Source organism: Rattus norvegicus, chromosome 18 (genome assembly GCF_036323735.1).
Source record: "Rattus norvegicus strain BN/NHsdMcwi chromosome 18, GRCr8, whole genome shotgun sequence".
Classification (NCBI taxonomy): domain Eukaryota; kingdom Metazoa; phylum Chordata; class Mammalia; order Rodentia; family Muridae; genus Rattus; species Rattus norvegicus.
The window spans coordinates 12,008,456-12,024,063 of NC_086036.1; the positions used below are offsets into that span (position 1 = coordinate 12,008,456).

The 15,608-nt window shown below is 41.9% G+C and overlaps 1 protein-coding gene across 1 annotated transcript in view; it reads left to right on the forward strand.

Annotated features, from left to right (window-relative positions):
• Nucleotides 1-15,608, forward strand: part of Dsg4 (desmoglein 4) — a 37,007-nt gene that overhangs the window by 12,554 nt on the left and 8,845 nt on the right. Inside the window, 9 exon segments of the mRNA NM_199490.2 lie at nt 933-1,088; nt 1,428-1,572; nt 3,682-3,848; nt 4,082-4,216; nt 5,836-6,021; nt 7,957-8,228; nt 9,598-9,737; nt 12,274-12,492; nt 13,732-14,034. Of these exon segments, the coding sequence (NP_955784.1) occupies nt 933-1,088; nt 1,428-1,572; nt 3,682-3,848; nt 4,082-4,216; nt 5,836-6,021; nt 7,957-8,228; nt 9,598-9,737; nt 12,274-12,492; nt 13,732-14,034 (1,723 nt within the window).

The following is a 15,608-nucleotide window of genomic DNA, read 5'->3' on the forward strand; positions in this document are numbered from 1 at the left end:
ATTCTCCTATGTAGAAAAGATCTTTAGAATTGAGCTAACCAATGATATATTCCCAGCCTCCTTGAATTGTAACGGTTAGGCAGCAAATCTTAGACGTTTAACAGATATTCTCTTCTGCAGTATAGAGGTAAGATTCCAAAATGTTAATGGTTTAAATTTGTGATCAATGGAAATAAAACTATTAAAGCAAAATTCACATGGCAGATTTACAAATAAATAGATAGATGATAGATAGATAGATAGATAGATAGATAGATAGATAGATAGATAGATTGATAGAGATATTTTTGTTGTCTCTAAGCACCACTTTTTCATCTCATGTTCACTTGCATATCATTATAAGTTTCCACAAAAAGTAATACTAATATAAACCAATTTTCTTTTTAAAAAACTTCTAAAAAGACACCAGGATGTAGACCAGTTGGTAGAGTGCATGCCTACCATGCATACATTGTTGGGTTCTGCCCCTAGAACTACATGAAACCAGACATATTGTTTCCTGCCTCTGGTTCCAGCTCTGGAGGGAGAAAAGGGGCAAAGAATCAGAATGTATGGTCATCTTCAGCAAGGTTGAGGCTCACCTAGGTTGTTTCAAATATAAAAGCCAAGGGAGGCAGGCTGCAGAGATGGCTCTGAGTAATAACACATACTGTGCAGAACTTAAATTCCATTCTCAACATTTCAGGTGGCTTGCACTTGTCTCTAATTCCAGTTCCAGGAGGGTCTGACACCTATAACCTCCAAGGGCACCTGCATTCATAAAGACACACACACACACACACACACACACACACACACACACACACACACCCCTATGAGCTAATGTCATTTTGCCCACCACAGTTTGAAGCTTGGAGAGGCTCAGTTGTGGTGTTCCATGTAACCTACACTGTACCGACACTAGACCCCAATCCTAGCCACGTCTCTTATAGATTAGATCAGACTGTGAAGTGAGCCAGAGGATCACTTATCGAATCTCTGGAGCGGGGATTGATCGGCCGCCTTATGGAGTGTTCACCATCAACCCTCGGACTGGAGAAATCAACATTACCTCAGTAGTGGACAGAGAGATAACCCCACTGTTCCTGGTAAGTCCTGGCCATGGATTTTGATCAATTTTTTAAAATGTTTCCTCTTGAAAAAGAAAAGAAAGAAATGTATCAAGTCTGTGGATTAAAAATAAAATAGTAGATTGAAGGAATTGAAGGGCTAGAAAGAATAAAAAGTCTGAAGGAGACAAGTTGGTGTCCCATGTACTACGCCGATTTGTGAACAAGTTCCAATGATACTTCAATAGCTAGGCTGCATATAATCTGAATTGTATTTCATATTCTGAGAAATATTATTTCTTGGAATGTCTCATCATACGTTTTCAAGCGTGTTGTTAATTAAGTGGAGAAAGACAGCTTTGCTCTGAATTTGCACAGATCCATTGCCGAGCTCTCAACTCGAGAGGAGAAGACCTGGAGAGACCGCTGGAGCTCAGAGTGAAAGTCATGGATGTAAATGACAACCCTCCAGTCTTCACTCAGAACGTGTACACAGCCAACATTGAAGAAAACAGTGATGCAAGTGAGTGTGCACCGCCCCTTTACTGCCCTGTCTGTTCACTTCCTCCTCAAAAGCCTGGGAAGACTGATCTGCCGACTTACTCAACTACCAGAAAAAGCCCAACTCCATTTTGAATAAACCCCAAACATTCTGATGTTTAGAAATAAAAAAATACAGTAATTAAAATGCTAGATGGACTCCTAGTTCATGGATGATTCTTACACATGCAGGTGAGCCAGTATTCAGTATCATTCTCAGAAATGGGTAGATTGACTTACTCTGAAGAAATAAACAGAGAAAACCAAAAACCACAAGACTCCATTCTGAACTATGGCTCTAAAGGACATAGCTGAACCATAGGAGAGAATAGCAGTGCAGGAGGCATTCTCTCCATCAGAGCAACCGATGCAAGCAATCATGTCTTCAGGCAGCAAGAAAAACTCTGTTCTCTCTTCCTCTCTCTCTATCTCTTTCTGTGTCTCTCTCTGTCTCTCTATTTTTGTGTCTGTCTCTCTCTATGGCTCTGTGTGTGTGTGTGTGTGTGTGTGTGTGTGTGTGTGTGTGTGTGCCTGCCTCTGTGTCTCTCTTTCTCTGCCTCTCCCTCTCTCTCTGCCTCTCAGTCTCTCTGCCTCTTAGTCTCTCTAACTCTCAGTCTGTCTCTCTGTCTCTCTCTCTCTCTCTCTCTCTCTCTCTCTCTCTCTCTCTCTCCCCCATCCCCCTGCTTTTTCTCCCATTTCTTTCCATCCTGCTTAATTCCAAGCCTAGTACCTCCCTTGTTTTCTCTGTCTTCCCTTTTTCCTTCTTATTCTTAGGCTTCTTTGCTGCTGCTCCCTTCCCCTCTCTCCCCTCCCTCTCGGCCTACTTCCATCTCTCTCTCTGATCCGCAAATGTTCCTTTACTTTTCAGTTCTGCATCTCACATTATACCTTGAAAGACATTCCAGAGGCAATAATAGAAAAATTGAAAAGAAAGACAGAAAAACACATATGTTTGGAACATACAGAGTAAGAAGGCATAGAAAGGCAGAAAGGTTTTGTCTAAGGGACAGGAGAGAGGTGGTTGGGGGTGGGGGTGGGGCGGCAACTCTGGCCTTACCTTCTTGCTGACCTTCCTCACAGCAGCCTAGGTGAGGGAAGAGGAGAAAGCCACACCTAGTTCAGTGCTATTTCCTCTTGCTCCTCCCCCCTCCCCCTCCCCCTCCCTTCCCCTTCCTCCTCCCTTTCCCCTCTCCCTCCCCCTCTTCCTCCTCCTCCTCCTGTGAGCACAGCTTCAACACAATGACCCTCAGGACCAGGACACACCTTCAGAAGCTCCAAACTCCTGGTGCCCCTGCATTTTTTGGTTAAATGGCACCAAGATTCAATGCAGTAGGGTCTGCACTTGAGGTCTGGGAGATGAAATATTGGCCAATTCTGGAAAATCAACCCTGTAGATGGATGTTGCCAGTGGGGATGGTCCATGGAGACTGTTCTTTCTCTGCATGAATAATTAAGAACTTTTTATATTTCTCTGATCAATTACTCATTTTGATAACTATATAACTTTTACTTTGATAAGTTATCCCTCGTGCAAACAGTAGTAATTCTGCTGTAAGTGACAATTAGTAATATACACATTTACCAGGTGTGATGATAACATGTGCCTTTGATCCAAGCACTCCAAGGCAAAAGTAGACACACCTGCAAGTTAGAGGCCAGTGTGCTCTACAGAGATACCCTGTCTCAAAAAAGATTAGCAATAAAATGATTGCAATGTTGAATTTAACTAAGTCATCAACTTCTTAATGAAACAATAGAAAATAATTTCACAAGACCATAGTAAAAACAAATCCGATCAAATTATTTCCATTGGCTTTATGACACTATACTGAGCTTTTTCATATATTAAAGGCTACCAGTTTGCTACTAACTTATCAATAGCAGAATGAAAGAATAAACTGCCAAGAACTTTATATGTTGGCTACTGTTATTTTTGTAACTACTGATGTGGTTAATGTAAGCTACAGTAACATACTCTCAAGGAAGTCAGGAAAAGTCAAGGAAAGGCCAGCCACTCTCTTTATACCCAATGCCTGGAGGGATTGATTCTAGTAAAATTCCAACCATTCTCTGCCTCCACCCTCACTTATAGATGCACTGGTGGTGAAGTTAAGTGCCACGGATGCAGATGAAGACAATCACTTGAATTCTAAAATTGCTTACAAGATCATCTCCCAGGAGCCTGCTGGTGCACCCATGTTCATGGTGAACAGGTACACTGGAGAAGTCCGCACGATGTCCAACTTCCTTGACAGAGAGGTAAAGCATTCTATGAGTGACTGGTTTTATAAAGACAAAGATCAGATAATTTGTGCATGACTTTAGTCTAGTGCACAGGAGGGAAGGAAAAATACTCTAGTCATTTTTAATGAAAACCAAATGACCGGTGATACAAATTTCGTTTCATGCACCTATTAAAAACAAATAATGGCGCGGAGTTCTGTTGGAGTCGCAAGACCTAAGCTTTCTGACTCTCTTTCCTTCTAATTAAGCAACACAGTATGTACAATCTCCTGGTGAGGGGCTCAGATCGGGATGGAGCCACAGATGGGCTGTCCTCTGAATGTGACTGCAGAATCAAGATTTTGGATGTCAATGATAATTTCCCCATCTTGGAGAAAACCTCAGTAAGTCATTGTTCTAATGATCTTTCTCCCTTGTCAGTAGTCAGTTTGCCTTTATGCTTATGCAGAAGCCTGGCTGTTACACTGTGGGTGAACAGCTTTGTGATGTAAACTTACACTTCTTATGAAGAGTAGCACACCTACATGTTTGTCTTTTTATTGCTTAACATTTTATATTTTACTTTTAAAACATTTTATTTTTAACATCTTCTAAATTTTATTTTTATTTCTATATGCATTAGTGTTTTGCCTGTGTGTATGTCTGTGTGAGGACGTCAGATTCCCAGGAAGTGAAGTTACAGACAATTATAAGCTGCCATGTGGATGCTTGAAATTGAACCTTGGTCCTCTGGAAGAGCAGCCAGTGCTCTGAACTGCCAAGTCCTATCTTTTATTTACATTTATTCTCTCTCTCTCTCTCTCTCTCTCTCTCTCTCTCTTTCTCCGTGTGTGTGTGTGTGTGTGTGTGTGTGTGTGTGTGTGTGTGTGTTATGTGTCAGCACACACAAGCAATGGTGCACATGTAGAAATCAGAGGACAACTTGCAGGAATTGGTTCTCTTCTTATACCATGGAGGTCCCAAGGTTCAAACTCTGCTTATGTCTTGACAGGAAGTGCCTGAACCCCCTAGGTAATCTTTCCTGCTCCTATATACATATCTTTGACTCACTGTTCCAAGCAAGCCTCCTCTGGAAAACCAGCCTCCCCACATATTCTACTCACAGAAGTTGGGAAATTTGCTGCATAGGTGTTGGAAGTTGCTGAGTTAATTGTAATAGAGTCCCAGACACCCTCAACTCCCATTCTCACCTTCATCACAAAGTATCATAAAGCTGGGACTAGGAATGCAGTCCAGTTGGAAGAATGGTTGCCCAGCGTGCTTGGAGCCCTGGGTTTGATCCCTAGCAACAGTGCTGTGGAGCATACTTCTAATCACAGCTCTTGGGAGGTAAACGCAAGAGGACAAGTTCAACGTCATTCTCAGCTACATAACAAATTCAAGACTAGCTTGAGCTATGTGAGACCTTAAGTTAAAAAATATTACAAAATCCAAATAACAGAGCCAGGAATGACTTGTCACCTATTTTAGTCAAAATATTTTTCTCCTCCTCCCCCTCCTCCTCCCCCTTCTCCTCCTCTTCCTCCTCCTCCTCCCCCTTCTCCTCCTTCTCCTCCTCTTCCTCCTCCTCCTCCCCCTCCCCCTCCCCTCTCCCCCTCTCCTCCCACTCCATTCTTCTCCCATGTTGTGTGTCACTACCTTCTGCTGCAACAGTGACATGACAAGCAGCTCCTGTGAAGAGTTTGTCGACCACAAAGTCCAATGTTTACTATTTAGCCATTAACAGATTATTTAAAACTAAGTCATTTTTTTAAAAGAGTAAAGTAGGTCAAATATAAATGTGAAGAAATGAAGCAGCAATGGAATATTGATTTCAGGTGTAGCATAGGAAAACAAATCTTACACTCATGTCATTCTTACATTCATGACTGAATAGATGCCATCTTAAAATGATACAAAAATCATTGGCATAGTTTGTTGTATTTTAAAGAATAATCATATGGTAGCAAATGTCTTTGTTCCTTTTCAAATCTGCACCACAAACCTGCCCTATTTATTTCAGTACTCAGCAAGTATTGAAGAAAACTGTTTGAGCTCAGAACTGATACGACTGCAAGCAATCGATCTCGATGAGGAAGGCACTGATAACTGGCTGGCCCAATACTCCATCCTCTCTGGCAATGATGGGAACTGGTTTGAAATCCAAACAGATCCAAAAACCAACGAAGGCATTTTGAAATTGGTCAAGGTAAGCATGGGATCCTTAAGGGCTCCCTCCAAAGAAGTTCCAGGTGATTCTTAGGTTGGGAGGATGCCTTCAGAAAGTACTTCAGAGCCCGAATGCCCTTCATATGCACGACTTTCCTGGACTGTGATAGTGGGGCCCTCCTGGCCAGCAACACAACGTGTATTAGCAAGAAAGCCAAAGCTATATTGTTCTTGTACTGCTCAATGTTTCACTGAGAAAACAAGGAAAGTACCCTCAGAGTAAGTCGTATGTCTGTTACAACCAATAGTGATGTCTGAGTATGACATAAAGCCCCAACAAGGAGTGAAATTCCACCAGGAGAGGAGAAGGGGACATCTTTCTGAACCAGGTTCATAGGAAAAGGCTTCTTACTGCAAGCAGAGGAACTGGGGACCCTCTCATCTGGGGGTGTTGATATAATAAAAAAGGAGGAAACACTAGTCTTTACTAAGCAATTGCAATATTCTACACCAGCTACCAAAGTCCATCTGTAGGAGGGCTCTGCACACAGACCCTCCTCCAACCCACACCACTCTGAGAAGAAAAGCTGTGATCCCTTTGTAAAGAAAATGAGACAAAATCAAAGACTGAGTTGCCTCAGTTCTCCTAGGTGGCAAATGACAAAGATGAGATCCAACACGATCTGTGAGTTCTCGGTCTGGAGATTGCAAACCGGATTTCAACAGAGCCATTGTTGCTTGCGTTAGCTTCCACAACAGTGTCTCTCAGGCAGTGTCCAGCACACCTTGTTTCTGCCATGGCCTTTCCACATGTGACCTTTCACTTCTGCCCATAAGTCACTCTAGATCAAAAGACCGAATTCACCTTTCATCTGGGAAACTCAGTTCAAAGGTGACTGTTTCTCAGGGTGTGCCATTTACTCGAGTGTGCCTAACAAAGGAGCCATCTTGTCAACCAGACCCAGTGCAACTAAGTGATAGTATTGGGCACCCGGTAATAGCATGATAACTTAGAAATGTTTGCATCATCTCAATAATGATTATATGTTCGCTTACATCCTAGATATTGTCTCCTTTGTTCTGTCATTACTACTTTAAAGAGAGTCTCAGATGTGAATTCTACAAAAGGAGGTCTGAGTCCTAATTGCTCAGTCAATAATTATGGGTGATTTTTTGATCCATTCTAGATTTACTTCTTATTTTTTATAAAAAGAGGTGGGTTTTGTTTTTTTTTTTTCATTTTAAAGTTTTTTATGTAAACAGTTTTTATGAAAACTCTAAAATACTCACAATTTTAAGCCATGGGCTTAGGAATTGTACATATAGGCAGTGGTGGAATAGCCATCTAGCATGTTCAAGGCCCTGGGTTCTATTCCCAGCATCATAACAAACAAAGATAAACAAATGAACCTCTAAATTTAACTGACCTACACATGTGCAAAAGGTTTAAGTGATTGCATGCATAAAACACCTTTTGAAGCTGAGATTATCTCAATTTAAAAGTCAGAATCGCACAGTTCCAGGACTTTGCTCTAGTGTATAGGCTCGTGTTTCTTATTCTGTGTAAAGGGAGCACTGGGCTGGGGAGATGGCATGGCTAGTAAGGCACTTGCCATTAAGGCATGAGGACCAAAGTTCAAATCCTCAGAACCCAGAAAAAAGTCCTTTGAGCAGGAGGCCCATCTGTAACCCAAGAGCACAGGAAACAGAGATTGGGGAGGTCCTCAAGGCAAGTTTGATAGCCAGATCAGCCAAACATTTCAATTTCAGAGAGAGACTCTACCTCAATATACAAGTGGAAAGTCATTGAGAAAGACACCCAGCATCAGCCTCAGGCCTCCACATGCACACACTCACGTATACCTACGACACTCATGAAAACAAACACATCTATATACACCGCATCCTCCATCTTCCTCCCAGAGAAAGAACCCTTTACTAGCTCAAAGCTGTTTCTTTCTGTTCGTCATTTCAGATGCTGGACTATGAACAGGAACCTAACATTTACCTCAGCATTGGAGTTAGAAACCAAGCTGAGTTTCACCATTCAGTGGCATCTCAATTCCAAATGCACTCCACTCCCGTGAGAATCCAGGTTATTAACGTGCGGGAAGGACCAACCTTTCGCCCAAGTTCCATGACATTTAGTCTACGAGGAGGAATGAGGGGAGACTCCTTAATGAACTATGTGCTTGGCACATACACAGCCATAGATATGGACACGGGGAGCCCTGCAACAAACGTCAGGTATGGCAAGCACTTGTGTGGCAGTTCTACCACTGTTCATTCATGAGGTGTGTGCTATAAAATTTGTGTAGTGCTTGGGGAAAGGGGGTGGGGGAGTTCTCTTGTTGCTTGTTTTAGAGGACTATGACAGCATTTGGCATTTTCTTGGAATTTAATAATGCTAATGGGAGCTCTGGCTAGTTATAGAGTCAGTGGACCTAAAACATGATTACAACATTAAAGCTCTACCAACATTGCTGTGAGACTCTCTTTGATCCTTTGAGCTCAGCTGTACTACCCTGAACTAAGCCTAAATAGGTTATATTATAGCCAGTGGCACGCCATAAAAAATGAATCACTTCCTGTTTCCACAAAACCTCTGGCTATCTTTGAGATGACTTTCAACTCTCTGCTTGACCTAAAAGGGACAAAAAAAGAAAGAGTGAAAGAGGCTGAAACGTACGTGCTTTGTGAACATAAAGAGTGAAAACAGGAAAGAGAACAGTACACATTCGGGGCACTGGGCACAGAGACTCCAGAAATCGCTATAAATGGTCTCTCTTCACCCTTTCATCTGTATCTCCTCTTCCTCCTCAGTACTTGTAGAGTGATCAAAGTCCATAAATGTAATAACCTAATTGGCTTTGAGGAAAACTTCTGAAGTCTACTCACATGAGGAGATGGCAGAGAGAATCAGATGAAGGAACTGTGTGTGGGTGCTTGATCTCACCTGCTGGAGAGCCCACTATTCTTCCAATCAGCTTAAGGTCTTTAGATCCTTATCCATGAGGAAACCCAGGCAGAAAGGGGGCTCAGGGCTACCACCAGGCCCTGAGCAAGCCAGCAGCAGCCAGCCCTCTGAAACCAGCATGCCTCACACCTACAACCAGCAAGCAGAGCCTGCCATGCATAAAAATAAATATTTGTTTTCAAACTAGATAAAGGATATATTGTTAATTAATAGACCTGAGCTATATCCATACATTTTACTATATAATTGAAAATCTAGAAGAGGAATGATGAATTGTTTTCAACCTAACACAAAATATGTAATATTGAATTCTCACTGGAATGTAACACACGCACACACACACACACACACACACACATACACACACACATACATACACACATACACATAAACACACACACAAACACACACACACCACACACACATACATACACACACACACGTACACACACACATACACACATACACACGCACACACACACCACACACACACACACAGAGTACATTTTGTAAACTAAGACAATTGTCATGGTGAATCAAACAAACACAAGTATGGGTTCATTGTATTGTAGTTCTGCTGTGATTTAAAAGTCTAACTTTCACAGAAGCATAATGATGAACTTGTTTATTTAAAAACAGGTATGTCATAGGGCACGATGCAGGCAGCTGGCTAAAAGTTGATTCAAGGACTGGTGAGATACAGTTTTCTAGGGAATTTGACACGAAGTCAAAATATATTACGGATGGGATGTATGCAGCAGAGATCCTGGCTATAGATGGTAAGAAATTTCTTTTCAATATTTTAATATAATTAATATACGAATGAAATTACATGAACTGTTATTAATACAGCTATTCTAATGTTGATAGTTGTATTGGTCAAAATTTATCATTTAGTAGTGTAAATGAAACTTAAGACAGAAAGTTTTAAGTATGTTAGATTAAGAACTAAACATCAAACTTGAAAAATAGAAAGAATTTAAGTATACACAGAACCACAAATTATACTCATGTCAAACTTTATCTCATTTAGTTCCAAATCGGCATCATGCGTGATTTGTGGTATGCACAGAAGTTAGATACTGTATAGATGAAAGTTTGTTTCTATTTATGACCACATAGCTTGAGTATGACTGATCTCACTTGTGGAGTGCGAGAGGAATGCTTCCTCACAGTCAGGATTACAGGGTCATTGCAGGGTCACCTTGGTGGGTGGCAGTGAGCCTGAGAGCACACTTACTTCAGTCACCAGAACCGAGCTATAACGAGAAGCCTGCCTGTCACTCAAGTAGACAACATTTATAGACAACACTGTCTGTTGTAAGATGCTCAAGAAATTTTCAGGTGATTCAAATCCTACCATCTTTAAGCAAAGATTGATCCACTTCCTTCACAGAAAAATCGATGACAGATTCTTTCTGGAGAATAGCAACAGGAATTTATTTGTTGAGGATCAAAGTTTCTCCAGAACAGGACCTAGGAAGCCAGCTGCTACAGAGCAAACCAAACGAAGTCAGTAAGAAAGAAAAAAGATAAATGTCTCAACCATATCCATAAAGAAGTCTGAGGAGGTTGGGTAATGAACGACTCTATCTGGCCTTTACCATATATGGAGAGAAAGGCGAGTGACTCAATGTATGCTCAAGGGAAGTCAGAGGTAGTCGTTAGTGTTCAGAGAGACAGGTGACGCTCTATCTGGACACTTTAAAGGTGAATGACTAAACGCAAGGCTCAGAAAAGAAAAAAAAAAACCCAAAGCACAATAAAGTCCAAGAAATGAGCCACGAGTGCTTGTCTTCATCCAGAGTGCCTCTTTCAATGTTCAGGTCAGTTACAGATCTAACATTTTCTTGCTCATTGTCAGCATTCTGGAAGGCTATTTTTTTTTTCAAACCAGAGTCTAACCACGTTGATCATACCTTGGTCATATGTGAAAATCTGCAGTAAGCAGGACAAAAAGATAATTATGGCTCAAGAAAAGAAAAAGTGTTGCCAACAGATTGAAAAAGGTTTTGCTTACCTAAGCACAGGATCTGTGTAGGCAGAGGGCCTCGTCACCTGGGTGGTTTTCTTTGAACCAGAATGTCTACATAGCAAGCAAAAGGTGGAAGCCCTGGAGAGCAAGCTTTATTAACAACAGCTTCTGCTTTAGTTACAAATCACAAGGCCACAAGTCAGCTACAGAGAGCCAAAGATTGAGAACTAGAACCAACTACGGGACAAAGTGCTGTGTGTCTAACAAAACAGACACCTTAGAAAGTCTCATGATGATAAACTATGGGGACAGAATCACATGTGATAAAGACAGCCTCTTGACTTATCATCCAAAAGCATCTTTGGGGTGGGCAAGATGGCCCAGTGAGTAAAGGTCCTTGCTGCCAAGCCTGCGGATCTGAGTTGTGTCTCTAGGACTCACATGATGGAGGTCAACTACTACACGTTGTCCTTTGACCTTCACGTACTCATTGTGACCCACACATACGGACACATGCACACACACAAAGATACACATACACACACACATATACCAGCACACACAAACACAGACACACAAATAAATGAATAAAGGTAATAAAATATTACCCTTAAAATAAGTGTGCTGACATCTGGTGACATGATTTAGCTAGTTAACCCAGAGAGAGGGGGTAATATCTGAGTTTTCAAATGAGAAAATCAAGGCTCCTTGCAAAGTAAAAACAATGATACTTTATTCACTATAACAACAGCATAAAGTAACTGTGGACTTCACTCAGACCTCAATTTTTATCTTCTGCCTTTTTTAATAAGCTATACTAATACTTTCTTTCAAGTAGATTAGAGGAAAACTTGATATTTTTCCTAGAAGAGTCATTACACAGAGAAATAAATAAAATTTCTTACCAACAAAAAAATAAAATAAAATGTGCAAGCAATTATTTAACTCCCCACCAGAGTTATGAATACTGCAGCCTGTCAGACCATGAGTGGGGAGGTTGGCAGCTGCTTTGGGGTCTGCCTCATTAGGACAGGATGAGAAGAGCAAAGGATGACGTTCTTTGGAAGACTTCCCATCTTCCATTTCCATGTCCACTGAGATCAAGGCAATGAGAGGAAGGGAAGGCATCTGCAGAAGAGCGCGCAGTGTACACAAGAGAAGAAAGGCTGAAAGAAGGCTAGGAAGTCACGGTGACTGGAGTAACGCAGCCAGCCGGAAACCATCACGCCTCCCACGTCACTCACACTATTCACACTTCCTGTGGCAGCGATGTAGGGTATGAAATGAAATCTTCTTCCTGGCGTTGCTTACCCTAACACCCATGATGCTCTCCTTTTCAGATGGCTCTGGGAGAACAGCTACGGGAACCATATGCATTGAGGTTCCTGATGCCAATGATTACTGTCCCGTCATTTATGCCGAAAGTAGAAGTGTCTGCACCCATGCTTCGTCTGTCAGGATCTACGTCAACGACCATTCTTTCGGGGCTCCCTTTACCTTTTGTGTGGTTGACGAGTCGCCAGACACAGCTGACATATGGGATATCAGGTCCATCAATGGTAAGCAGACTGGAAAGGTGCTCACATTCAAAGGCCAGAAGCAAAGCAATGACCAAATATAGTCCAGTAGTCAAATACAATTTTATGTCTCTTTCTGTGACATAGTTACATTAAACAAAAATTTAAATTAAAAGCCAGGCAGCAGTAGCACACAGCTTTGAGCCCAGCACGTGGGACACTTGGGAAGCAGAGGCAGGTGGGTGAACCCTCTGTGGTTCACCCATCAGCCTGGTCTACAGAGTTGAGTTTCAGAACAGCCAGGGCTACAAAGCAAAACCCTGTCTCAAAAAATTATATATATAAACTTTCAGGTGTACTAGACATTGAGGGGGAGGGGTTAGAAATCAGTCTGAAGAAAAAAGACGAAAACTATAGTGTGTAAATACTGCTGCTATTTAATCTCAGATGTTAATATCAGATATCAGTTGTTAATAATATCAGAATTATCGGACGCACCCCTGGGGAAAGAACACACCAAACCAATACCAACAGGGTTCCACGTGGTGAGATTTTAATGGGGGAGGAGTCAAAGGGAAGAGGCGAGAGAAAGAAAAGAAAAAGAGGCGTAGGGGGCACGGAATTTGCCTTTTCTTTGGAATGTGAGGTAAAGGTTCCCAGGTGGAGGTGTAAATTGAACCAAAATGTCTTCTGGGAATGTATGGCTGTTGCCATGGCAACAGTGACCAACTGGTGTCACTGCTAAAAGCAATTCCTGATACCAACAAATACCAGTTAACTAATCATTTTATACACATGGACGGTTTACACCCTTGAAATAAACAGGTCATTTGACTAACACCAAAAGTCAGACTTCCCCACTTTAAATAATTCTAGGCAAATACACAGACGTATCTCACATCCCCCTATCTTAAAGATATCCCCTCACTTTCTTCCCACCAACGAAATTGCTTCTATGATGAGCTATTCGAACATTCTTATTCATAAGGGTAAAAACTTAAATCCAAAATTTCAAATATTGCAGAAAGAGATGAGCAAAGCATGGGACACATCACTAAGATGTGGTACTCTTGAATGTGGCAGTACATGCTACAGTTGATGACAGGGGTAACTGATAGAAAGGGAGGCAAGTATGGAGTCCAGCCCCCTCCATGTGCAGAGTCTCCAACTCTGGTCTTAAAGACACAGAACTTAGAGGAGCTGAGTCTGCTGCCTAGGGCACCAGGAAGACTTACTTCCAGGGGAATTTTCACCTGCTCCCTCTATCTTCTTGTTTCCCAGGAACTTCTGCAATCCTTATGACTGAGCAGACCTTGTCTCCAGGACCCTACCAAATCCCCATCCTCGTGAAGGACAGTCACAACAGAGCATGTGAATTGCCACAGACTGTACTGTTAGACGCCTGCTTGTGTGACGACTACCATGTGTGCTTGCACTCCAGCACCACAGGCATCTACACTGGGGACACCATCTGGGTGACCGATGACATGGGGACGGTCACTGATGATGGACTTAGGCAGTCAAACGTCGGACTTGGCCCAGCGGGGATTGGCATGATTATTTTGGGTCTCTTGCTGCTGTTCTGTAAGTAGTGCCTACATAGAGTCTCTTCTTAGACTCACCAGGATCGCTAAATTCACGTGGCCATTTCTTTCTGGCATCTGTAGCTATCTTGGGGCTGACAAGGGCTCACACCTTTTTGATAATGCTAGCCACAAAGATCAAAGGTTTGTGATCGTCCTAAAGATGAGAAACATGTGCAAACCATTAAGTATAACAAAGACACGTATAAAATAGATCCTATAATAGAAACTTTATAAAAAAATGAGTCAAAGTAGAGAAGGCAAGAACAAAAAACTCAAAGGAAGTAAGTTGTGGAATTGTTTACAGACACGGATTTAAACAGGGCCCTGAAAGTTGAGGATTTTTCTCAACTTACAATGGTGATCTAAAAGACAATGTAGGGCAAAGAGGAAGCCCCAAGCAATAGCTAGGTGGGATATTGCAAACCACTAGTCAGTGAGGCCCCTGGGCACAGCCTTGAGCATCAACAGAATAACACACAGGCTGGGGAGAGACTGAAGGGCTGAGCACATGGAAGAAGTAGAAGTTGAGAAGTAGAAGCAGGTAATAAAGGGTCAGTGTGGAGGCACTTGGGTACTCTGCCTGGAGCAGTAAGTGTTCTGAGCTTTGGCTCCAGGCAATGAGGGATCAATGATGACTGGGCTCTTGGGTGAGCTGCTCCCTCTGATAGAGCAGGATTCATCGAGAGTAGTTTCAAGAAGCCCCAGACCTTTACCCTAAAACCCTGGTCCTAGAAATGTAAAAGCCCTAAGCAAAATTCTCAGAAGGAGGCCTGCCCTCCCTGTGCTTTATTTTCAAACATACGGGTTTTCTAAACAGAGTCCAATTATGTATTTTAGATTGCCCCTAAAGTATTTAGACTTCATGGGGAATCCAACACTGGGTTCTTAATCGAAATGATTAAACTGTACCGTTAAAACACTGTCATTTTGAGATACAAGAAAATAGTGACTGTTGTTTGGACAGAGTTTCCTAAAATGAATTTGCAAGGTTATACAAAAATCATGAATGATTCCCAAAATGTCTCTGGAAATGTCCCAGAATCTGACCTATGGCATGTTAGCAGTCATGATAAATAACTTTTAAGTCACATAAGAATTGTTGAGACGTCTTTACAATGATTCATGTCGGACAGGACCTAAGCACTAGCACGGGAGGTCCTCCCCATCTAGGCTTTAAAACACCATGTCAACAACATTTGCATCAGGCTACCTGTCCTGGGGAAAGGTCAAAATTCAAATTTCAAAATGCAGTTTCTGTTGTCTATACATCTTTCCTTCAGTCTTCTAAAGTTCGGATGTTACATGGGGAACCATCAAAAGTGGAGGAGCTACTGTGTGTACGCCGGTCAGGAGTTGCATATTATCCATAGACATATGCACATTTTTATGCATGTAGACGGAAGAGTTGGAGTCAGAGAAATGAGTTAGAATCCTGAATATGTAGTCAGCTGACTTAGAAGTCCTGGAATCCAGGGAGAATGGAGCTAACTTGGTTAGGGTTTCTATTGCTACAAGGAAACCCCAGGACCAAACACAGGCTGGAATGGAAAGTGTTCATTTGCTTTCACTTCC